Source organism: Salminus brasiliensis, chromosome 9 (genome assembly GCF_030463535.1).
Source record: "Salminus brasiliensis chromosome 9, fSalBra1.hap2, whole genome shotgun sequence".
Lineage (NCBI taxonomy): Eukaryota > Metazoa > Chordata > Actinopteri > Characiformes > Bryconidae > Salminus > Salminus brasiliensis.
In genome coordinates, this window is record NC_132886.1 from 7,925,814 (window position 1) to 7,952,367 (window position 26,554).

A 26,554-nucleotide genomic window follows, 5' to 3' on the forward strand; every position below is an offset into this window, starting at 1 on the left:
GCTGAAAAAAATAAAACTGCAACAATGCAGAAACACGAGCAGGTAGGGAAGCATAATCTTACTTTTAACTGGTGTTAAAATTCATTTTATTGCAGTAATAAAAAAAAGCCAATTTCTAAACTCCAGAACCAAAAAATATGAAAAAGTTACATTTGCGTGCTGCAAATGTAAAAAATCCTTTAATTTGTAATAATAATAATAATAATAATAATAATAATAACTATTTATGACTGACTTTTACTGGTTGTTTAAACCAGTAACCAGTACGAGTAAGCTTAATGGTACATTTACATTTAAGGCATTTAGCAGACGCTCTTCTCCAGAGCGACTTACAAAAGTGCTTTGCTATTTACCCAAGAAAAACCTCAGCTAGATTGAATAGATAAGTCAGTAAGGTGACCACTCGGCTATTCGCCCAAGTATCGGTGGTATCGGTATGGTATCGGTGCTCTCCATTGCAGATACCATTTTGTGTGTAAATGCTGGTATCAGCACAGATGGCGAAGAAGATTGCTGTAAGGTTTTGCCACAATTATAAAACCATTAGTTTACCATTAGGTAGTACAGGTTCACTGGTGGTTTTGGGTAGTAAATACAATGGTTATGGTCCAGAAATCACGATCCCTGGTTCCTATCACCACCACTGTACAGAAGACTAGGTCCCTAATAAGATTTCACCCCAAAGCCCACTCTGAATTAGTCTGCTAAACATATCAACTTTTAAATTCTGCACAGAATTGAGAAAAAATCAGTGGAATTTGAAATCCTAATAAATGTGTAGGCCAGGTATAGATCCGTTTTTGTCTTCAGTAAAAGGAAAGTACTGTGTCCTCAGAGTGTCCTATCATACACTATCTCGGGGTGTTCGACTGATGGTCCGACGGAGCCTGAGTGGACCTCTGCTTGGGGCAAAGGATCTTAGCGAAGGCCCTGCGGAAACTGCTGTGACACAGAGGATAGAGAAAGGGGTTGATGGCCGAGTTCAGCCACAACAGCCAGAAGGTCACCTCGTACCAGTGGTGCGAAACACACTGCCCCCTGCAGGCGGCGCGTATGATCATCAGCAGCGTGTACGGCGCCCAGCACACGGCGAACACGCAGACGATCACAGCCAGGGACTTGGCGATTTTCTTGTCCTGTATCAAGCGCGTGCACTGACTGCTCCTCGCGGCCTGGCTGTCGTTGCGTCCCACCACTGGCGTGGAGGAGCAGAGCTCAGAGCTTTTGTCTGCGTCCTCACTGGGCTTCTTCTTTTTGAGCATGAAAGAGTTATGACAGATGTAGGAGGCCAGCCGGAGTCTCTCTCGCTTGGCAGACGTCGCAGCACCGTGGTATTTGGGGGAACCCATCTCCTGCCGGTGCCGCAACCTCCGATCGCGGATGCTGCGGTAGATGCTGAGGTTGAAGAAGGCCACGGACAGGAGAGGGAAGAAAAACTCCAGTGTGGATGCACAGAGCAGGAAGTACCAGGTGTAGAAGAACTCGGCAAAGCACTCGTCCTCTGGCACGTGGCTCTCCCCGGTGACCTTCTCCCACAGGAGGATGGCGGGGCCGTAGAGGAGGAAGGCTGAAATCCACACGGCCGCCATCTTCGCCAGGGCGCAGCGCGTCATCCCCTGTCTGGCCCGGTAGGACACCTCAAATCAGAAAGAGACTGTGTGAAAAGTATGTTATTAAAATCATACAGACCTTTTGATGTAGCTGTTACATATCAGAACAACAGAAAAGACATCAAAGCTACACTATATGTCCAAATGTTTGTGGACACCCCTTCCAGTGAATGCATTCAGCTACTTTATGTTGACACACATGCAGCTTATCTAATTTACATTTACAGCATTTAGCTGATGCTCTTATCCAGAGCGACTTACATGGTGACTGGTATTACAGAGGTGGGCCAATGTAGTGTTAGGAGTCTTGCCCAGGGACTTTTATTGGTGTAGCGCAGCACAGCCACCCAGACCAGGAATCGAACCCCAGTCTCCCACATGGCGTAGTAGCTCACTGGCAGGTAGTGGTGTTATCTGTTGAGCCACACCAACCACTTAATTCTTAATTCCTAAGAATTCCTTAGAATGATCCTATTGGCACAATGGACAAAAGTATTAGGACACTTCCTTATTTGTTGTTTCTTCTAAGTTCAAGGGTATGAAAAAAGTTTTGCTGGAGTAACTGTTCCTACTGTCCATGGGATATGGAGCATTGCTGTGACGATCTGATTGCATTCAGCGACAAAAGTGTTAGTGAGGTTACCACCCCACCCCATCCCCAACTCACCAACACCTTCCAAAAGCTTTTTAACCGTTCTTCCACTGCTCCACAGCTCAAAGCTGGCGGGGGCTTTATACCCCTCAAAAAGTAGTGAGAGTGGTGTAAGGCTTCCCAGTTCAAATTAAAATAGTTTATTGGGACATGTTTGTATGCATGAATGTACGTATTTATTTATGCAAATGAAAAAATACATATATTTAAATATTCATAATTCACTTCCCTGATGTTTACTAGTATTTCTGCACAAAAGAATATTTATAATACTCAACAAAAGCCTTTCCCTTTATTCTGCTTTTCACAATGTACATCAAGCAGGGTTGATTTACCATATCTTACTGCTGTTGAAGGATTTTTTAAAGGTTTAAAGATGACTGAGGTGGTGTTTTACTTTTTGATTTTCTTATTTAAATGATTTCAATATTAATTCGGGAGCAAAAATGATGATGAATCTACATCAGATTGAAACATTGATTCAATGAAGTTAATGTTTTTAAAAGCCAGCAATCGCCTCCTTTTCCAAACTGCCAAACTGCAAATGGATGGAGGAAAGCATCACGTAACCGGCTCTGAAGCGTCGGCCAGATGCCAGTGCTGACCAGCACTGCACTGGAGTGATGTGGGGAGAAAGGTCCATCGACCTACTCACTCTGGAGAGAGCAGGGCCAATTGTACTCTCTCAGGGCCCCACTGAACCACTCGGGGGCCATTTGAAAGGTAATGTAAACAGTTTACCATTGATTTAACGCCTATTTAATCACTGACTGCTATCTGGGAAAGGGGTGGGTCCAATTCTGATGGTTTTTATAGCAGTGTTATATAAAGGGGTGTGTTTTTATAGTAGTACCAATGTAGAAGGAGCCTGAAGATAAAGGCTAGATTTGTATATTTGGGGTTGAACTAAACAGTGCAGCAGACTAAACATGTAGTGGCTGGGTTGATCTCCTCTGTTAAAACAGTCTTGAGTAATGCATGATTGGGGGTGGACTTGGTCACGACTGGAAAACAACTAGATATTTTGGAAGTGGGCTGAGATGCTTTGTTGAATGAATAGTGCATGTGTGACCTCTTCTGGCCTCAATTTTATACCTAACCCTAATCCCCCCCACCCTGACCTAAATGCTGGTCCAATCTACACTGATGTTTTAAAGATACGCTCAAAAGACCAGACGTCCAGGGCAGGAAAGACGAGGAAAGACGAGGAAAGGTGAGGAAAACAGCTCGGATTACTACTGAAACAGCGGGACTAAGTGCTATTCCCCGTACACTACTGCCTTCACTCCTTAAAAGGGCGAAAAAGCTCAATATGCAGTAGCGGGCTACAAAGCCTCTGCGCAAACCAGGACAAAAAACAGGCCAAACAAAGCGTCCAATCTCTAACGCAATAATAGAAATGATTTGCGTTTTGACTGAGAGCACAGAGCCTGGTGAAAGAAGCTCGCTGAGAGACGAGGGACACACACAGAGAGAAAGTAAAAATCCCGGGCTGTTGATTGAAGAGCTCTCGAGCTGGAGCACTCGCTCAAAGGAGCCCCCTCCTAATGAACATATTAAAGAGCGGCAGCTGCTGGGCGCTGAATTAGTGCGTTACCTGATGATCCCCGCAGATCTGTCGGCCATTTCAAATTCTTATTCATGCTGCCTGCCTCACCCCTACAGAGCCGGGGGAGGTGGGTGGGATGGCATTTGGTTTTCAATGTGTTGTGCCCACTATACTCCCTATTACACTATGCTGTACACTGTGTGGCTAAGTCTAGTACACTTTCTCGTTATTTTATGTTCTGAAAAATCAAGCTATTTATATGATATTTGGACTTTATTAAATTCATTCTAAAATGTATTATTGATTCAGCAATGCATTTTTGCCGAGATCCACACTGACTGGGTGTCCCTGCTGCCTGCCCTCCAGACCATCTCCAACATCCCGGAGCCATCTGCATGTGCCATTCAACCTCCAGCCGAGGCAGAGAACCAGCAGAACCACCAGCATGCTCCACTCACCCACCCCCCCATAAGACTGACCCCTGCATAGACTCCTTAATCCAACCACATTATCATACATTATCATGCTCCAAACAGTACTATTATTCTTTTTGCAGTGCTTTTCTGCAGGGACTGGACAAGCTGAGTATGTGTGTGTGTGTGTGCATTTGCACATCTGTGTTAGCAATAAGTGGGTGCAACTTAAATAGCTGAATGCACTCATTAGAAGGGGTGTCCACAAACATTGCTGTATAAAAATAGACCAACAGCAGCCATTTCTGCTAAAGACTGCCAGGGTGGATACGGCTTGCCAAGCGTTTCCACCCAAGGTGCAGGGTCAGGGATGACATCAGATGGGATGTGGACATGTGGCTTACTGCTGAAGGCTGCAGAGACCTGCAGCATTACCTGTCTGTGGCTTTTTCGTACTGTGTTTGCGTGTTATTTTATACGTAGAGGCCCAAAGGCTGGGTTTATCAGATTTGTGTTGATCACAGGCAGAAATGATGACCAAAAATGTAGGGATTGATAGTAAAATCAGTGGATTTTATAATATATGGTTTGCTGGTAAGTAATGCTGTTTCTGTAATGTCATCAGCTGTTAGTATTTGGACAGTCGCATTGCTGCAATTCTTCTTGGACAGAGAATATATGCTTATATATATAAAATATGTTATATATATAATAAAAATATGTTATATATATAATATATGTTATTGCTTTTTACTTCTATTATTTATATTGTGTGTGTATAGTGCATTTATCTACGTTTTTGAATCTGAGTGTCTTGCTATCCCTTTTCTGCTGTGACACTGAGAATTTCCCCACTGTGGCTCAGTGGTTAGAGCGCCGGGATATCGATAACAGGGTTGTGGGTTTGATTCCCGGGCTCGGCAAGCTGCCACTGTTGGGCCTTAAGCAAGGCCCTTTACCCTCTCTGCTCCCCGGGCGCTGGAGTTGGCTGCCCACCGCTCTGGGGGTGTGTGTGTGTACTCACTGCACCTAACACATGTGTGTGTGTGTGTGTGTGTGAGTGTGTGTTCACTACCAGATGGGTTAAATGCGGATGACACATTTCGCTGTACAGTGTACACTGTACAGTGACAAATATGTGCACCTTTACCTTAATAAAGGATGATCTTATCTTAAAAGTATCTTATGTAATTGTAAAAAAAAAGTCAACTGAAGTCGAATGTGTGTGTATGTGTGTGTAGTGGTACACACTCTGGACTGCTGTGAAATAGTGGGTGAATGTGCTGTGATTCTTTGGGTTTCTATAGTGTGTGTGCATTAGCATTAGCATTAGCCTCCTCCTGGTTCTAAACTCAAAACTCTTTTATTTATTCACCTTCTCAGAACGTCAGCACTGCTGCCGGCTGAGCTATGATGTCCACTATGGCGTCTAGTGGACACCAGACAAAGACTCAGAACTGGATTGGGATTAAAATAGCCAATACCCGATCCATTTAAATATGCCTGGATCAGCTCAGATCTCGATTCACTGGATCAGATCAAGACATCCCTACTAATAACATATTCACATGTCAGAGATTGTCAGAGGGATCTGCTCTAGGACACTTCTCACTCCAGCCACCAGAGGTCGGTATCACCAGAATTTTAGTTAATGGACCACTTCCTGTCCCTCTCACCTGAATCCCATTTCCCTTTGATTACCCTCCTTTTCAAAAGCCCTTTGTTTCCCGTCAGGTTGTGGAGCATTGATGGAGGATTGTTGCCTTGTGGTTGGTGTGTAGTTCCTTACTTTTGTGGTTTTTGAAGTCCTGCTGGAGGTTTTTGGTCTTCTTTATGAACTGTATAGACTTCTCATTATGGCTTTCTGAGTTTTTGATGTTTTTGATGAAACTTGTGGGTGTTTATGTTTTTGAACAGTTGATTTTCTTTTGGACATTATTGGGTTTGGCATTTGTTCCTGCCTTCTGTTTTTATGTATAAAACCTGCCTAATGGATCCTCTTCCTGTGTCTGAGCCCCCCTTGTTACATCAAATATATATATATATATATATAGTGTGTATGTGTATATATGTGTGGACAAGAGATCAAGACATGAAATCTACCCACTCCCAAGTGAGGAAGCCAAAGGTGACCATGGCAAAGAAACCTTGGGAGAAACCAAGACTCTCAAGGGCAGACCATCCTCCTCTGGGACTAACATAACCAGTCTTCTTTACATATTCATATTAACATTAATCATAGATCTAATCTCCATCTCTGCCCCTGGTCAGACTTTAACATTAAACCTCTGGTTTCAGTAGTTAGATTTCAGTACTTCAGTGGAATACTGAGCTCACTTCTATTTCTGCATTACTGTGCATCTGTTTGCTGATATTTGTTGTGCTATCTGGTGTTGACCAGAGGAGGCTGGGTTTCCCTCTTGAGTCTTGGTTACTCTCAAGGTTTCTTCCTCTCACTGAGGGAGTTTTTCCTTGCCGCTTTCTCGCCGTGAATTGTGAATATTTAGATATACTGCAATATAATCTATATGAAACTGAGGTTTTGCCCAAATCCAACAGCCTTACTACAGTGATGAGGCACTTTCTGAGTGAGATGAATGCTATTAATGGATTAGTCTCGCAGGCCCATACTTCACTCAAAATGATGACCATATGTCCTCTTTTTTTTTTCCCCCCTGATTTCTAAATTGCTTAAAATGTCCAGGAAGATTTTTGCAGAATTTTCACTCTAAGCCCTGCCCTTCTCACTCACCACAAGTGGTGTCCATATATGTGCATCTACATTCAACCATTGGCCAATATGTTTCCTGGAGAGAGATGGAAAGCAGGAGATGGTGACTGACTGCAGTAGTGTTCTCTTCAACGGTGGTGCTCTCTTCGATATTTTTGATTTTGTGGAGTTGATGAGGGGAAAGATGAGGTGGTCTGGTTGGGTGGTGACCATCCAACATCCTGACCTCACTAACGCTCTTGTCACTATCAAATGCAATCAAATCCTCACAGCAATGCTCCTCCAAACTTTAGCAGAAAGCCTTCTTCCCTGGACAGTAGAGACAGTTACTCCAACAAAAGCAGGATACACTCTCTTTAATAGCCTTGATTTCAGAAAAAACTGAATGAGCAGGTGTCCCGATACTTTTGTCCACATAATGCATCACTGTGGAATGATAGCGATAACTTCATGCAAATTTGGATGGTGGAACGCAGCCACTGTTGGACCAGGTTTGGCAGTTCAATCATTTCACAAGGTGGGCTGCATGCGGGCCGCATGTGGCCCAGAGCTCAAATGCCATGACAAACCCCTAAATATAGCGGCTACAGCTGGGCCAGGTTTGACCCACAATACACTTGCCATTGCCGTACCTGACCTGTAGGTGCCTTCACTGGGCTGTATTTGGTCCAGATTCATCTGCCATCTGTGTGGTTACTTATACGATACAGGATTTGGGTCAGTACTTCACCAGGAAGCATAAAAATCCAACATACCCCTGTAAAAAAAAAATCTGCCTGGTAGCAAAAGTAATTTAGAAGCCATGATATTTCATGGCCATGCATTAGATCTGACTTCCAGGGCGTGTGTGGCTGCTCACACTTCACCCCATCCTATTTAATTTCTAGTAAATGCCCATTTAAAAGGGTCACGGACATCCTTCCTACTGCTCCTGTGCCTCAATGCAATCAAATCCTCATAGCAATGTTCCAATAACTAGTGTAAAGGCAGTTCTAGCAGTTTAACCTCATTGCTGTAGCTGTAACTTGATCATTGGGTGAGCGGGTATGACGAGCTATGATGTCCACTAATGGCGTTTAGTGGTTTAGTGGACACCAGGCAAGACTTGGAACTGGATTAGGATTTAAATAGCCAATACCCGATCCATTCGAATATGCCTGGATCAGCCCAGATCTCGATCCACTGGATCAGATCAGGACATCCCTACTAATAACATATTCACATGTCAGGGATTCTCAGAGGGATCTGCCCTAGGACACTTCTAAGGTATGGTATCTACAAGCTATCTGGATAGCTTAGTCCAGCACTAGACTGACGCTAACGCTGGACCAACTTATGAGTCAGTGCAGACGATTCACTGAAAGCTCATTTAGACATTTTGATCCAGTGTCTGCAGCATAATTATTCAAGGTCTTGACACACTTGGCTTTGATTTCTAGGCCCAGTAATAAACTGTTATTCCACAGTGAAACTGTAACGAGTCCAGAAGTGAAGAAGAAGAATAAAGCAGATCTATTAGTTAGCATTGTTTCCATGCCTTAAAAGACTACCATGACTTCATCAGCTGTGTCAACCCTCTGGGCTGTTTTTTTTAAAAGCAGTATTATTAGATTATCGGCTTATGGATTGTATTATTTCCAAAAATTGGATATTTTCCATTTTCACAATGGATTTAAACCATTACTGCAGAGTCAACAGAGACAGTGCGTGTGTTTGGGATGATAATTAAGTGAAGAAATCACGATCAGCTGAAATGTACTGTATGTTGCTATTGTAAAAGATGAGGCTGTGAACCTGCTCATTTGTTACGCCTTATTAAATCAGTTAGCTCAACTGATTGAGTATATAGTACTGTGCAAAAGCCAGACCCTTGTTTTTTCAATGCCAGGCATGGGCTAGAAGGGGATAAAACCCCCCAGCACTGACCTGTGGATCAGTGGAACGGTGTTCTCTGAAATGATGAATAATAGTGCTTCATCCAATACTTTTGGGATGAGTTGGGGAGTTGGGGACGGATGAGGTGGGCTGGTGATCATCCAACATCCTGATCTTACTAACTCTCTTGTTGCTGAATGCAATCAACTCCTTACAATGCTCCTCCAAAATCTAGTAAAAAGCCTTCTTCCCTGGGCAGTAGAGATAGTTACTCCAACAAAAGCAGGATAAACTCTTTTTAATATTCTTGATTTCAGAAGAATAAAAGAATGTCCCAATACTTTTGTCCATTTAGTGTATTATTTTAAATGAAGGCTAAGACTATTGGACAGGACTGCACATTTCTGGTCCCTACATCAGGTGACCCAATTTCATGTAGCTTGAACAATTCAGGTTTTAAAATAGGACTGATAGCAAAACTATTTGGCCCCGAGTTGGGGATAATCTTTATCTCGTGTTTTCATAAACTGAGTCAACTGAGACCTCTTGGCAAATAACTCCATATTTCTGTTGCTTTACAAGCAGTAAATGTGTTCTGGCATTTTCACGGAGTTAAACGTGTCTTTCAGCAAAAAACCTGGCCATGCAGACTTTTTTTCCCTCCAGCTGTTTATAATGGCAGCCCAGGGACTCTTTAATACCCACAGATTGATTCTTGGAGGAATATAAATATGCTGTGTTTTATCAATTTCAGCATATTAATGAGTGACTTTAGGCACTGTAATATGTAACATTCGAGGTTTACTGCCAATATTCCTTGTTAAATCTGTTGGTCCTCAACGGTTGATCTGACACCTGCTATTCTGGAGGTACCTGGAGGTTTCTGAAGATTTCTTGAAGTTCCTGACCAGTTGAAGGGTTCAAGGTATTGGAAAACTGGCTTCTACTGCACAGATATTTGAAGAAAATCATAAATCGGGAGTCATAAGAAAAAAAAGGCATTGTTCTTAAGTAGTAATTCATCTCCAAAGGAACGTGCTGATGTCCTGGAGTCTTTACTTCTTCAGAAATTCGCTAAAACATGCATAAGACATTCATCTCTTACGTCTTTGAATCTTAGAGGCTGATGCACTCCATTCCCGTGGCTCAGTTTTCATTTATAATCCGCGGGGAGGATGATCTACTTCGGTAACTTTCTCCGTAAAGCCCAATTCATGCCAAAAAAGAGATTTCTGGCCATAATGTCACGCAAGACTCTTCAATGGTCAAACTTTCGGACCTTGGACCTTTGCCACTGGCAGCCACACACCAGATTTTCCCACAATTTGCAATGCTCCTCCTTCATTTGCACTCATTAAACAGGTATTCCGTCCCACAGTGACTGTAAAACTAGCACCCAGCTCGCTCTGTGGCAAGGTTTTCTGTTTTCCACTTGCACTCGGCCTCCTTTCCCCCCCTTTGAAGCCACAATCTAAAGTAGAGTGGAACAGACAAAGGCAGAGTTTGTAGGATCAAATAGCACATAGTGCCAGATTAAAGGCTGAGATTATGCCTGTGTGGTTTGGATTCGCTTGCTCTGATGTTAAGTGTTTGTGTGTGTGTGTGTGTGCGCGTATGTATGTGTGTGTATGAGCACATGTTGGATGGAGGACAAAACAAAAGCAGGCGTTGTCGGGGTGCCCAGGCAGCCTGCTCAGATAGATCTCCTACGAGAGCTTTGAAGCTTTTGGAACTACTTCAGCAAGAACATGGCTTCATTTATATTCCTGCACCTCCAGGGACAGTCCATTAGATCAGTGGGCGGACCACTTAGGTAATACATTAACATGAAGCAGGTCACAGTTATGGTGGGATGGTGGTGGAGTATGCCTACTTCACTGCTTAGCATTAGCATGTTTTGATTGTGTAATCCATTCTTTTCTCTTTTGGCAGGACTGCTTTTTTCTGTGGTGCGTTTCATTTCCATTAATATTGATCTGCATTTTATCTGCATCACTACACCGACAAATCTGAACCTCTCAGGGGGCCAAAAAGGGGGCTGTGGGTCATTCAGCGCAGCCCCTAATCAGCAGAACTGCTTATGCATGCAATAAGCACTACTGCACGACTGGACAGTCGATGGTCACAGCAATAGTCACAGAAGCCCTGTATTGCAGTGGCATGTCCCCGTCACAAAATCTCCATTTTTAAACGTCCTGCTGGGGACAGGACCAGTCAAAACTCTTAGTTTCAGCTGAGGACGGGACTTGAACTCTACTGTAGCTCTAACTGATGCTATAAAAGTATACTCTATAAAAGTATTCACCTCCTTGAATGTAGAGCTGGGCGATATAAAAAAAAAAAATATATATATCACAATATTTTTAAAGACATTTTTTACGATATTTATCACAATATTTCATCATGTAGACAAAATGCACCAACAGAGTAAAAGTTTTAAAAACTGCTATCCAAATACTCTCCCATAGTGAGTATAAAATATTTAATTTTGAACCATAATGCTCAAAACATGCTCAAAACATGCTTCACTCCACTGAATTAAATGAGACTGAGTGCACTCTTTGTAATGAAACGTCCAGATAATCAGAATTTATCAGAATAAATCAAAATGTATCACGATATGATCAAATATGGTCATTTTGCCCAGCTCTGCTTGGATGTTTCCCTCCTTTATTGCTTTTAGAAATGGAACCATGGTCAGTAGCCCACCCCTCTGATTGCATCTCATTACGAGATCATAAGTGACTCACATCCAGAGTTACGAGGCTGTGAAGACAGGCCGAGATACTCGTCTCTGAAACTGACCAGTGGACACTCACACACCGTTTAACAAAATGTATCAAATATTGTCATATTGCCCAGCTCTACTTGGATGTTTCCCTCTTTTATTGCTTTTAGAAATGGAGCCATGGTCAGTAGCCCACCCATTTACATTTATGGCATTTAGCTGATGCTCTTATCCAGAGCGACTTACAAGGTTACTCGTATTACAGAGGTGGGCCAACGTAGTGTTAGGAGTCTTGCCCAGGGACTCTTATTGGTGTAGTGCAGCAATAAGAGACCAGACCGGGAATCGAACTCTGGTCTCCCACATGGTGTTGTAACCCAGTGGCAGGTAGTGGTGTTATCTATTGCTCCACACCAACCACCCCTCTGATTGCATCTCATTATGAGATCATAAGTGACTCACGTCCAGAGTTAGGAGGCTGTGGAGACGGGCCTGAAACTGACCAGTGGACACTCGCACACCGTTTAAAAACTACATTATTCATCAGCCCTAGTTACAACTACATTAAATGATTTAGCTATTTAATTTAGCAATAAAAAAAAATACTTTAGCGAAGAATCTGCAATTTTACAGTGGCAACAAGCATGACGAAGTTATTTACATGTGCACTAATGAGTTAAACGTCTACATGGTCAAGTGTCAGTGAGAAACTTGGCCACGTACACTCCCCCCCCCCCCCCCCCCAAGGCAGCTCAGGGAATCCAAACAGACGCAGATCTTTTCTCAGAGGAATAGAAACATGCTGTATTTTATCAGTATAATAATGAGTGACTTGAAGCGCACACCGTCACGTTGCATCTGAGCTATTCCACTGCTGAGTTACTAATACTGCCAGTATGGCCAACTGATTCGGCCTGTCCTGCATTTGCTATTCTGGACATTTCTGAAGTTATACAATACAAAAGGTGCTGAGCGCTGGAAGGGTTCATGGTACTGGAATAAATGGCGTCCACTTTACAGGGAGCTGAAGAAAAGAAAAGTCTGAGTTCAGAAGTAGTAATTAAACTTTTCCAAAATTCATATTTCAGATATTCTAATTGCTTTCTTTTGTAGTAGGAAACGAGCCCTCATAGAAACGACATGCATATGCTTTGTTTGCTAAATATATATTTATATAATATATGTATAAGGCATCTTTCTGAAAGTCCTGATCTGTTAAGGCATTTCTGAAGTAATACAGAAACAATCTTTTTGATGTTAAAGAAAAACAAACCTGAAATCTGCCTCAATTTTCTGCCAGAGAAGCAGACATCTTCATTAAACTTGACATCTGATTAAGAAGTCTGAGACGGAAATCACTTGACATGCTTTTGCAGGTCTCAGTAAATGCCTGGAGATGTAGGGCACTTACTCCGCATCTCCTCTGTCTTCTGTCTAGTTCATTCCATCATTCAAACTCTGTATAACTGAGGCCTGGAGCCTAGGCTGGACAGGTCATTAGTCTGAGCTGTCCTTCACTATATGTACATTTTGAAGTACACTATATGGACAAAAGTATTGGGACACCTGCTCATTCCCTGTTTCTCTGTCTCGGGGGTGTTCAGCTTTTGTTGGAGTGACCTTAATTGACCTAGGTGTACTTTGCCATTTTCAGGTCCAGTACCTAAGGGCTCATCTACTGAAGACACTGTTGTATGGAGTTACGAAGGAGGAACAGGTCTGAAGCCCCTCCTCACCTCAAACTAGCATTTGCAATTTTTTCCATCTCTACTTTGTGTCCTAAATTTTGCACCTCACCATCACCCCGTCACCTCTCTTTCAATCAGTCATATCTTTCATTTCTATAACCACTTATCAGAGAGAGAGGGGGAGGGGGTCTGGCCTTCTAAATGAAAGCAGAAGCCTCCTGAAGTCCAGCCCAAAGTTCTCAGAGTTCCTTCCCTCATAGTCACATCATTTTCACACTTCTCTCGAATATATCTTAAAGTCCACGCCCATGATGGATTCTGGGCTTCTTTGGGGAAAGGGCTCATTATCACTGGTTTGCTTTCACATTTCCATTCAAACCGTGGCTCAACTGTGCAATTTTGAATGTCACTCCACAAAACTGTAGGACCTTGCTTCATCCGTTTGCTTTTTATTGTTTTCCTTGTATATAAACACCGTTCTGAAGGCCTGAAGCCACCTGCAAGCCGGAGGTTTTTAGAATCACCTGCAGTGGACAGCACCAGAGTTTCCTTTAAAGCGAATTACAGGCCACTGATTGAGGAAGACCAGAGATTGGTGCTCTAGATCCAGGAAAAAAAGACACCCATACAGTCTTCTCCCACATTATCACAGGCACAAAACATTAAATATGAGGGCCTGGTGTTGTGTTAATATCCTGTAATCCTGTCAAAACAGTCCTAGATTTACATTTATCTACTTGGTTATCTACTAGAGTGACTTACAAGGTTACTCGTATTACAGAGCTGGGCCTATGTAGTGTTAGGAGTCTTGCCCAGGGACTCTTATGGTGTAGCGCAGCATAGTCATACCAGGAATCAAACCCCAGTCTCCTACATGGTGTAATAGCTCACTAAAGGGTGTTATCTGTTGCACCACACCAACCACCTAGAGCAAGCAAAAGAAAGGAAAGGAGACCCACAGTAGGCCTACCACCTCCACCACCTCCATATTCTCTCCAAGAAGATATCATCCCTTCAAAACTGGAGCAACCAAGGCTGGAACTTTTTTTCCGTATACTCCTCCACTCGTCTGTTTTCTATCCTCTAGTTATCAAGTGATTTCCATTCATGCATAACAAACACTTTATCCCCCGCAGCTCACAATCAAAACTTACGTCTGCACTCTTCCCCTCTGAGTCTTCCTGTTCCTCCCCTACACAGCAATTCAGTGTTTTGTAAACTGATGCTACTCCTGAAATCAAAACGCTTCCTTGTACCGTCCCCTACGTTCACTGTATTTCCCTGGAAAATATCTGATGAGAATAATGAATTAGTGGATAATTATTCCCAGGAAAAAAAAACACACACAAAAAAAAAAAACATTTCAGAGCAAAGATTTTGGAGACGGATGTTTCATAACAGAAGACAAATCAATCCTCCATGTCTGTTCTCATGTTCCCAACTGTGTCCTGGAACAACGCTGGAAGGCTGAGAGTAAACATCATAAATGTGTCACATGACGTGAAAGTGAAAGTAAACAGTGAGTGATTTACATTGAGAAGGTTTCTCTGCACGTTGGTGTAACTAGGCTATCAGTGCCTGTGTGTGTGTGTGTGTGTGTGTGTGTGTGTGTGTGTTTGTGTGTGTGTTACTTTATTGTATTAACATTTAAATCATTTAGCAGATGCCCTTACAAAAGTGCGTCATCTCTGTCTGTCTGCCTATCTATCTATCTGTCTGTCTGTCTATATATCTGTCTGTCTATCTGTCTGTATATCTGTCTGTCTATCTGTCTGTCTGTCTGTCTGTCTGTCTGTATATCTATATATCTGCCTGTCTATCTATCTGTATATCTGTCTATCTATCTGTCTGTCTGTCTGTCTGTCTATATCTATCTATCTATCTATCTATCTATCTATCTATCTATCTATCTATCTATCTATCTATCTATCTATCTATCTGTCTGTCTGTCTATCCATCTATCTATCTATCTATCTATCTATCTATCTATCTATCTATCTATCTATCTGTCTGTCTGTCTGTCTGTCTGTCTAACCATCTATTCATTATCCAACGTCCCACCGATCTATCCATACAACTAACAATCACTTCATCCAGCCATCCATTAACATGTCCAAATGTTTGTGGACACCCCTTCTAATGAATCCATTCAGCTGCAAACTTTGCTGACACAGATGTGCAAATGCAGACACACACAGTCACACTGTCTAGTCCATGTAGAGAAGCGCTGCCAATAGAACAGGATTCTCTGCAGCAAATAAACATGAACCTATTGGCACCATGCTGCCTAATGTCAGGCGTGGGCTAGAGGGGTTTAAAGCCCCCCAGTATTGAGCTGTGGAGCAGTGGGAGAACTGGGTTCTCTGGAATGATGGATGGTGGTGCTCCATACAGTACTTTTTGGATGAGTTGGGGATGATGAGGTGGGGTGGTGATCATCCAACATCCTGACCTCACTAACGCACTTGACGACTAAGCATGTGTCCCAATACTTTTGTCCATATAATCTGTAATTTATTTAAAGGGTGCCAAAAGATTGCTTTTGTCCAGTTTCAGCCTCTATAATTAAGAGAGCTGTTCCCGGTACGGGGTGCAGGTGACACTTTGAGAAGTTATCATAATACCAAACAGACACTTCTGCTTATATAAACGCAATTTCCAAGAACTGAGGAACATACCTGGGAATTAAAAACACGTTCTACATAAGCCGACCCTGGTACTGCTATGACCTGAACTGAATGACCTGAGACTTTATAAGTGCCAGTGAAGTGAAAACCTCATCGCTGTACAAGGCTTGCGATCCGTCCCTCACTTCAATCAGTTGAATTAATCTTTATTAATACTCCAATTTTGAGTAAACTGGATGGATGGTTGGGTGGCAAACTGACTAAATGTTTTATAAAATGAATTAATCATTTTATTAATACTGTTATTTTCTGATGCCAGGCTGCATATTAATGGTATATCAGTCTGGAGAAATAATTAATTAATTCAAAGTGGAATACAAAATAACACAATATCAAATTAGTTAAAGATCCAGTCCTTCAGATCCAGATACTTCAGACGTTCACTGTCAAATGGACTTTAGCTTTCAATTTGTTTTGGCTACAAATATTCTGAATACAGGAAAACAACAAGGAGTCACCTGCAGGACTGGATTCGATATTTCACTTTCATTTAAAGATGAGAAAATACCTGCCTTCACCACATTCTTGTATTCTATCCAGCTGAATCCAAGATTTTCACTTTTACTCCCTGATCACACTGATGCCTCATTAAACACTGATAATGTAGCCTAGGTTAATGATTCAGATATTAATCCTAAAGCAAAAAAACTATTATATAGCCATTTAGCTTAACAGATTGTGTGGAGTCCCACAGGGTTCTATTTTAGGGACTATAAACTTTTTCTTGTATTCATTTCATTCATGTGATGTACTCCCTGATCACACTGATACCTCATTAAACACTGATAATGTAGCCTAGGTTAATGGTTCAGTTATTAATCCTAAAGCAAAAACAAACTAGTGCATAGCAATGTAGCTTACACAGGGTTCTATTTAAAGATAAAGGTGCACGTATTCATCACTGTACAGTGTGGACTGTACAGCGAAATGTGTCCTCCGCATTTAACCCATCTGGTAGTGAATACACACTCACACACACACACACGTGTTAGGGGCAGTGAGTACACACACACACCCAGAGCGGTGGGCAGCCAACTCCAGCGCCCGGGGAGCAGAGAGGGTAAAGGGCCTTGCTCAAGGGCCCAACAGTGGCAGCTTGCCGAGCCCGGGAATCGAACCCACAACCCTGTTATCGATATCCCGGCGCTCTAACCGCTGAGCCACCACTGCCCACAGGGTTTCTATTTTAGGGCCTATGAAGCTGATATACAAAGGTTAAACCCTGACAGCTAGACAGCAGTGTTGTATTCTGTGTTTTTTAACTTTAATATTTACCCTGGCTTTTTATTGTCAATCTACTGAAATGTATGGAATCATAACATATATATACATATAGTGACCCAGATTGTATCACCAAGTTCTTGGCAATATACAGCCCCATCGGTTATGCATTATTTGGGAATAGTGGTTCTATAAATGTTGAAAACACCAATAATGTCACAACATCAAAGCTGGGTAAGATGTAATATTTTAAATATTAAAAATATTTAATATTTCAAATATTATTTATTATGCTGCAAAAATGAGTGCTGCTGCTATATGCTCTTCATTTCTTATCTGGTTCCTGTGTCTTTAAGGCTAATTAAATGTACATTTATAGATTTTTTTATTCAATTATCTATGATACGATTTCTATGATACCCTTTAAAATGGATATATTGTGTTATGAATGTAATTAATGATAGATTCATTATCTATCACAGAAGTCAGTAAAATATTGCTAAATGAAAATTCAGACTGATATGCCAATATTATGGTATCTCAGTATAGCCATTAAATCTCCCAGCACTAAGTATCTTAAAGCTTCTATGCCTGTGCTGTAATAGGATAAGGTCCCTGTTATTTTTATTCTACTGCACCAAACACAAAAAAAACTGATGCCGTATCAGCACTCATTGTCCGAAATGTATGGTAAATATGAGCTCTGGCCGTAGTTTCAGGTTGTTGACTGGATGCCACTGATTACAGCTGTCCATGTCGCTTGTTGAATTCACAAAGCCCCTCAGCGCTTCTCCACATGCAGATTGCATGATTAATGTGTTAAGTGCCTCAGTTGATCATTCTGAGTGGAATAGGAAAAGTGTGCAGTGTCCATGGAGCTGGTGGCTCCTTGAGCTGGATGTGCAGCATACCAACACTGAAGAGCTGCACAGTTAATCGTGAGGACGATTTTTCTACAGTTAGTAATTAATGCCAACTAGTTAGTGTCAGATAAACTGTGATAATTGACTGTGATATTGGTGAAGTTTGAGCTCCAAAAAGCTCTTTTGAAAACATTAGAGTTTATTAACCCTGCACATATTTGTCACTGTACGGCGAAATGTGTCCTCTGCATTTAACCCATCTGTGGTAGTGCACATGTACACACACGCACACCAGTGGGCAGCCAACTCCAGCGCCCAGGGAGCAGAGAGGGTAAAGGGCCTTGCTCAAGGACCCAACAGTGGCAGCCTGCCAAGCCCAGGAATCGAACCCACAACCCTGTTATCAATAGCCTGGCGCTCTAACCGCTGAGCCACCACTGCTCCTCTGAAATCAGCCATGTCATGTTCATAATTAAAAAAAAAAAAAAAAAAACAGCTTACATTATGGGCCATACTTAATACTTATGTGTAAATCTAGCAGTGTGCTTTACAGTAGACATTAGGAGAAATTAATATCACAGTATCACAGTTTGCTTATTCGTAAATGAATCTGTACAAATTCTGCCTGAATTATTCTGATGGTAAATTTCCCAAACATTTCCATCAAGAATTTGGGTCTGGAATCGCAAAAAGTTTCCTAAGAAGCACTAAGAACTTCATAAGAATTGGTCTTATTCACCGACCGATCTGACCGTTGCTTCTTAAAGCCCAATTATGCAGTTTATAATGAGGATTCTAACATTCACCAGTGTTTTTTTTTTATTTGGGGGGGGGGGGTGTTAATTTATAATAAAAACTGGCTAAATGATTGTAAATAATGATCATTTCAGTCATTATAATGCAGCACTCGTATCGTAGTCCATCAATGCAGGAAAACACAGACATGAATTTAAAGGCAGGCTGATTATTCAGACCCCTAAACGAAAGAGTTATGAAGCCATATGAGTGCCTTACCGCTCTGGTGACGGAAAGAAAGCGATCATAGCTGATCAGGACGATGTTGAAGACGGAGGCAGTGCAGAGGAGGTAGTCCATAACCAGCCACAGTTTGCACAGACCTCGACCCAGCATCCATTTGCCTGTCAGAATGTAGGGCAAATATACTGGAATGCAGAAAGCCCCTGTGGGAAAAACCAACATCCAAATGAATTTCACCACCATACTGTACACACCGGGGCTTTTCCAGCTGCCTGAAGGAATCGGGAAGTGTTGTCTGGAATCTTTTCAGGAAGTTCTTCTGTAATCTAGACCACTTTATGTTCAGCCTCGGAAAAAGAAAGAACTGGCATTTCACACAAATGAGGTCTCGAGGGTCTCGGAATGAGAGATTTCTGAATGAGATCATGGCTCTGCTCTTTAAAATTAAAATTGTGTCGTGATGAATAGAGTGGAAACAGAACTGGAAGATAATAGAGAATACACTTTATTTGGTAACACATTACTGTAGAGAACCGTCCATAAGCCTACATGACTCCTGGAAATGCCTAAAATGGGCATAAACCTACATTAACACATTTCTAATAAAGTGTCATGACACCTGACATTGGCATTGTTCCTAAAAGTCTATTAAGGTGTATATCAGTTGCTGTGAAAAGCTTATGTAGGTGTAATGGTGCCATACACTGATCATATTACCAAATGCTGTCTGCTAGGCATTTATCTCATGGTCCATTTGACTGCCATGCCATGCCATGCTGTAGCTCCTGGTATAAAACAAGCTAGTGTGGGCTTCCCTCCAAGGAAGCACACACTATCCATGCGGGTGGAATTGTGTGATGGAAGAAGTCCTAACTAATGGGTGGGAATAGGAAAGGACTAAAAACTAGGTGACAACTTGGATAAAATAAAATAAAACAATAAATACAAATATTTTTTATTAAAATAACTTAATGTAAATTTATTAAATACTATTCATTGTATTACATGTATTATACCTTATTTCTTATTATTGTATTAAGTAATAACAATAATCATAATAATAATAATAATAATTGATATTATTATGAATATTTTCGCATATATGTCACCATCTGGTTGTGGAACATTTGCGACTGTGCTGACTGGTAGGTCAGAGCACAGGTTGACCATCAGGTTTCTGTTTTTAGTTTTTTTCTGTTATTAGTTTTTATTTTTATTATTATTATTATTATTATTATTATTATTATCAAATTAAAGGTTCGCCCTAATATGTTTTCAGTACTTTGTAGGAGATATTTATCATATGTATTAAGTATGTAGCAGTGTAATGTAATATAAGCAATTTTAATAAATGTAATATTTTACTTTATAGTTAATATTTTTAATAGCACACAATTGATCTCAAAATCTTAACACATCACAATCTGCCCTTTTCACAATAATGCTCAACTTCAGCTTCTATATTGTGTACAACTGCTTGTACTGATATACGGGCTACATGCTGTAGAAGGCCGTACTGGTAAAAACATACTGGTTATTTTGTCTCCCAGATCTGATCCGAGTCTCTTAATGCTGAGTATCAGCCGATACCGAGCTCCCAGCCCCTTTACAACACTGCAGTCTAATCACTTCCTGTGTGTGTGTGTAGTGGTGGTACACACTCTGGATTGATATATGTGGTTGTTGGTCTACTGGTGTGTAATAACTGGTTTATAGTGGGTGAATGTGCTGTGATTTGGGGTGACTATGGTGCATGTCCCAGCAAGTTTAGCCCAAGAGCAGAACATTCAGAAAGAGACAATTTTCATGGGAACTGTGCCAGTAGGACCCCCTTACAAAAAAAACAAACATCAGGACAAGACTTAAAGTTTCCAGAGAACACTTAGACCAAGACCAGGCCATCTGGAGCAACGTGCTTCAAGTTTTCTTTCTGGGGCATAATCTGCTTTTAAAAACGAATAAATATAATAATTTCATGGCCTGTAATAACACTGGCTAATAAAGGCTGTGGTGTTCCCAACGATACTCCAACAACCTGTTTCTGTTCACAAAGGCTTTAATGAACTGGATGTTGGATTATGGGCACTTCATTAGGTACACCTCCACCATCCATAACAGACCTAGCAGTCACAGCAGCTGAAGGCTCACAGCAGAGTGTCTGTACCCTTCAGGCTGAGAAATGATTGGTTACTGGAACTGGGGTTGGGCGATTAGGTCAAAATATTATATTGAGATGTTTAAAGACATTTTCCCGATACACAATATTAACTGTGATACACGTGATCACAGACAAAATGCATCAGTAGCCACAGATTCTTAAAACCTACTATTCAACTACTCTCACGTACTGAGCACAGGGATATTAGTCAAAATCTGATAATAAGAAAATGTATCACAATACAATTACAAAAATATAAAATATCATCATATTGCCCAGCCCTGCTTGGAACTTCTGTTAATTCCATGTTGTCATGCTACACTAGAAACACTTCCAATCCACTGCATCACTTACAAATACTCTATAGGCTCTTTATTGAAAAGCCAGACTACCTGGACAACAGCAGCCCACTGTGGTCAGGATCTGCTCCCAAAAAAAGTCAATTACAGCTCTCAATATCATTTAGTCCTCTCTTCCACTGCAGGACCAAGTGGTTCTCAAGGCGGTCCATTAGACCTTTCTTTTTCTTTTAATTGTGTTGTTAAATCAGGACCACAAAGTGCACACACAACTTCAAGGTTAATGTAGCTAGCTAACACTTACTGAAGGCGTAATTCATCTGTTAGCATCGTGTAATCCAGGGCGAAAATCACACTCATCTCTTTTCTAGATTATTTATAGATGTAGTGCCAAATGATGTTGGGATCCATTTAAACAAGTTCGCTGAGGTTTGAACCAACTCCAGCATGCAGTTAGCACTATGCTAATGGACAGCTATAGCCATGTTCCCTACATTAGCCTCATAGACCAAGATACAGTCATTTTTAAGCCTTCCCATCGAACATTTCTGTGGCCCAAAGTACAGTTAGAAAACCAGGCTCAGTTCGTGTGGAAAAGCCACCGGAGGGCTTACCATTTATGCTCAGCTCAACCGTTTAGCCCTGCAGTGGAAAAGAGGCCATAATGACTCGTAAGAGCTGGATATTGGAGAGACCGAACAAACCAGACATCCAACGGAAAAGAGGAGACCGGTAGAAATATGAATGAATGAAGGCTCAAGGCCTCCCCAAGTTTGGTTTGCCAAAGCCAGGACATCATTCAGCACATCCAATAATTGTGCTGAATGATGAGGAGACTAATTACTGGTTGGAATATCCATGAACGCTCATCTGTTTATGGATAAAGTCCCAATAACAACAAAAAGAGCCAATCAGCTTGCTGGTTGCGCCGTTAGCCACCTCGATCTAACCAGAACAATCGAATAAATCTGGTATTTTGTGCATTACTGAGCCGAACGCTACAAACTATTCATGACGTTTCTTTCAGATTTCATCAGTGATTTCAAACCTGTGTTTGGGATGGTAATCCGACCTTCAGTTTCCAGTAATTTGGTCTCTCCACATTCATAGAGACAGAAGCCTGGTCTCGTATGACTGGAAATAACTGCCCGGCGGCGTTGCGAAGATGGGCGCCAAGTGAACAGACTTGCCTATAAGACTTTGGCAGATGCACTGGCAACAGGACACAGAATATAAGGTTTTAAACCTGGTTCTGGTTAGTTTATTGAGAAGACATTTGAACATTAGGTAGGACACGTCCCCTACAAAGAGTTATTCAGGCGATGTCATAGGGGAACCATTTTTGGTTCCATAAGGAACCATTTCTGTAAAAGGGATGCATGTGTGAAACCCTTTAATAAGTTTAAAGAAGTTAGTGTAAAGGTTTTTGACCCATTTAAAGGTTATTCACATTCACAGATCTCTGACAAAAATGGTTCTTTAAGAAACCAAAAGTGGTTCTTCTATGGTTTCGCTCAAAGAACCCTTTGTAGACCTTTTTATTTTTACGTTTTAAGAGTGTATGCCCTTGGTTACACCACAAGCATCACATATTTCTACTCTTATGTAACCAAATCATCCTGATGCTCATCTTACACCACTCACAGTGACGACTACACAGCTTGACGTAGCATTAAGCGACTGTGCTTGTGAGAAAGCCTTGGAATTTGAGGTTTGAGGAGGGGTTTGAGTTTAACAGTTAAAAGCAGATCTTTGGCAGTTAAAGGTAGAAAAGCAGAAATTGGACCCCCTTTTGTTGTCGGACTGTTTTGGAAGTGTTGGAAGTTCCTTGCTGCACTGGAATTCCATGGACGTCTATTTCATTTAGCCTCAGCTCTCAGGTCTGATTCCACAGATGGTTTCCAATAATGTAAACTGGAACGTAGCAGTAGTATGAAGCTCAAGAAGCCCCCCGGTTCTGAAATCACTTTCTTGCGAATGGAGAGAGGCCGACACTTCCAGACAAATAATTGCGACTGGGAATTTGCATTTGCTTCCCATTCACTTGTTAGAATGCAATCTAAATGAGTGACATATCACTGAACTGGGAGCTGTGTGTCTTCACACTGGACAGGCTTTGGCAGGTCCCCTCATCCGCTCCTGCTCTAAAGCCTGGGCAGGGATGCCGCAATGAATTACTCGGCGAGCGGCCGTCTCAATCACAAAACGGAGAGCCCTCGAGCACAGATATACCAGATATGACAGATACGCAGTCCGAAAACATCAAAATCTAACCTTTAACCCTGGAACGACTGTTAATGAATGAATTAGCCAGCCCAGGCACCTGGAAAGATTCACATATCAATATAATGGTCATGATAATTTAAGGTGTGTGGTGATATCGGAATCATATTGGTATCGGCAAATGTTCCGATTTGAAGCTTTTATTTGATTGGGTTTACTGCTTTAAAAACCCTTAAAAAATAAATGCTTTCTGTCATACGAAAACATCTCATCTCAATTTTTGCCATTTTCACTTTTCCACATTATGTGAATCTGGCAGATGTTCTTTACACTATGTCCAGACCAATAGAAATGCTCTAAAATGACCTGGAATAAAATCTGTTTACATTGACTTCCATTGAAAGTTACAGAGGTTTTTTCCTTCTCCTGTAAACCTGCCCATTTTTTGGATACGCAAAGGATACGCTTGCCTGACAGCTAGACCTACATGTAAATGACAGATTTCTCTTTAATATCCATCCAAGTGGATTTAGTCCCAATTTCAGTTCTTCATAAGTGGTCGGGGGGCGTTCTTAAATACTACAGTAAAACATATCAGGATACAGTTTCTCCCAGTTTCATGGTTAATATATTAAAACCAGAAGCTCACAGAAGCTTGTTAATTATAAGCTCACATTCCTCGGACTGGAAGAAATTATAGGCCTAGTAAGAAGGGAAGGAGATGATGAAGAAGATCTTGTTGTGTAACCTCTGCAAGAAAATACTTACCAGGACCAAGATCATGTTTTGGGCAATACATGCACAAATATTCCATAACAAGGCTTGAAAATGCCTAAAACTGGTGTTATTCCCAGAAGAGCGCACAGGAAGCATAGCTGACCCTGAGAAACCCTGGGAGATACTGAGATGGAGTTGCTGGGTTTGGTTATAAGTGGATGTGTGGAGTGGATTTGGGGGGGGGGGTCATTACTTTCACTTACCCACGAGAAAATCCGAGATGGCCAGGTTTAATAAAAAGTAGTTGCTCTGTCTCCTCAGACTCCTGTCCATCTTAAAGGCGAAGATGACCAGCGCGTTGCCCAGCACGATGACCCCGATCAGCACCACCATGACCGCGATGAGCAGCGCCAGGACGGGCGCAGTGAAGGCGAAGTCCCGCCGGATCTTGGCCGAGCTGTTATAGACATAGTCCCGGCTGATGTTGACCTCCAGAACGCTGTTCCCCATTTGCTCATTCAACTGGACGGATGAGCTGCAAAGCGACGACTTCAGCTGTGTTCACAGCACAGCTGGCCTTCCAGCCACATCTGGAGAGCTCCAGTCATGTCTGAAGAACAGCTCCAGCTGACTGAGGAACTTGTGTGGGAGCGAGGCTTCGGTCTTCTCAGCTCTACTGACTGATCTGAAGCCCCTGCGAGCGCCTCACTCCTCCACTATACCCACCCGTATTCCGACAGGACACGCCCCCCTGCTCTACCATTGGCTAGCCCAGAGGCTCACTTTTGGTGGGGCTGGAAGGAAAACAGGTGGGAAAAAAAAATGTGAATATTAAAATGTGAATAAATAAAGAAGCCCCAGGCTTTAAATAAATGTTACGTCACTTACGTCCTTATGATTAAAAAAAAAAAAAAAAAAACTAAAAAAATCTTCAAAATTCATGTCTATAAACATTGGATCTGATAAGCTCTGATAAACTTCATAAAATGACGATTTAAAAATATAGAGACCTTAATGCGATTTTTGATTTTGAATCAATATTTAATTTGATTTGCGTTATTTTATGTGTTTATACAGAATAAAACAGAAGTACTTTATTGTTCCCGATGGAAATTGCAGGCTATAGAGCGACATTTCCTATTTTTTGGGAGTATGCAAACTGTAGCCACAAGTTAGCAACAAGCGACGTGGCTAGTGTGTCCCAACTCAGGGGCTGAGTCATTCGAAGGCTGTATTTGAAGGCCGATTGCCTCACACTAGTGCAACTACGCTGTTACATTCGAAGGCTCCCTGGGTGCTGGAGTTGGCTGCCCACCGCTCTGGGTGGGTGTGTGTTCACTACCACAGATGGGTCAAATGTGGAGGCCTGTACATAGTACAGTCACAAATACATGCACTTTACCCTTGGAGGCTCCATTTCCGAGGAGCTTTTTTGGGAGTACGCAAACTGTAGCCACAAGTTAGCAACAAGCGCCAAGCGAGGCATCTAGTGTGTCAGGGGCTGCGTCCTTCGAAGGTTGTATTTGAAGGCCGATTGCCTCACACTAGTGCAACTACGCTGTTACATTCGAAGGCTCTTTCGTATATATGGCCTAGAAATGCGTCCTTCTTTTCCATGATAACGATGGATCAGACGTAAAAATGACAAGCTTTCGTTAGCTGGTTTACGTCACTGTGATGGCTCACAGGTGCCTAGCATAGCATTGCCTTTTTTTACTTGTAAGTACTCCAGAATTTTACCGGGTAGTGTGGCTGTCCTCTCTGGGTCCTCTTGGTGGTCTCTCAGTGCAGTGTGCGGATAGCCGGCTGAAAAGCTTGTGGCTTGTTGGACTCTTAGCCTAGCACCCGTTCACTTCACCGGCTATCCTGTGGCGCACAGCAGTCCCCTTACCTGCGCAGTGGTCAGTCCTTTTCCTTTCTCCGGTCAGTCTAGACTTGCCTGGCTTCTATACGCTCCCAGAGCTGCAGTTCAATTTAGCCTCAAAAGGCTTTGCTAGTGGGCCTGGTTTATGTAAATTGTATGTGCCGAACTTATTCACTTTGTCAATGTAAATACGCCTTGCCATTCTAGGACTCCTTTAATTCTTCTACAAACCTCTGATTATATAATTCACAGATGGCTCAAGATCTCAAAAAGACCCCCATACATTTCTGCATAAAAT

At 41.9% G+C, this 26,554-nt stretch overlaps 1 protein-coding gene across 1 annotated transcript; it reads right to left on the minus strand.

Annotated features, from left to right (window-relative positions):
- Positions 1-281: 281 nt before the first annotated feature.
- Positions 282-25,047, minus strand: LOC140562861 (histamine H3 receptor). Its single transcript, XM_072688728.1, has 3 exons — positions 24,656-25,047; positions 19,032-19,198; positions 282-1,637 (listed from the first exon to the last, which is right to left on the minus strand). Exons 1-3 carry the CDS (start codon positions 24,900-24,902, stop codon positions 852-854), a joined length of 1,200 nt encoding a protein of 399 aa, XP_072544829.1. The 5' UTR covers positions 24,903-25,047; the 3' UTR covers positions 282-851.
- Between the last annotated feature and the right edge of the window lie 1,507 nt (positions 25,048-26,554).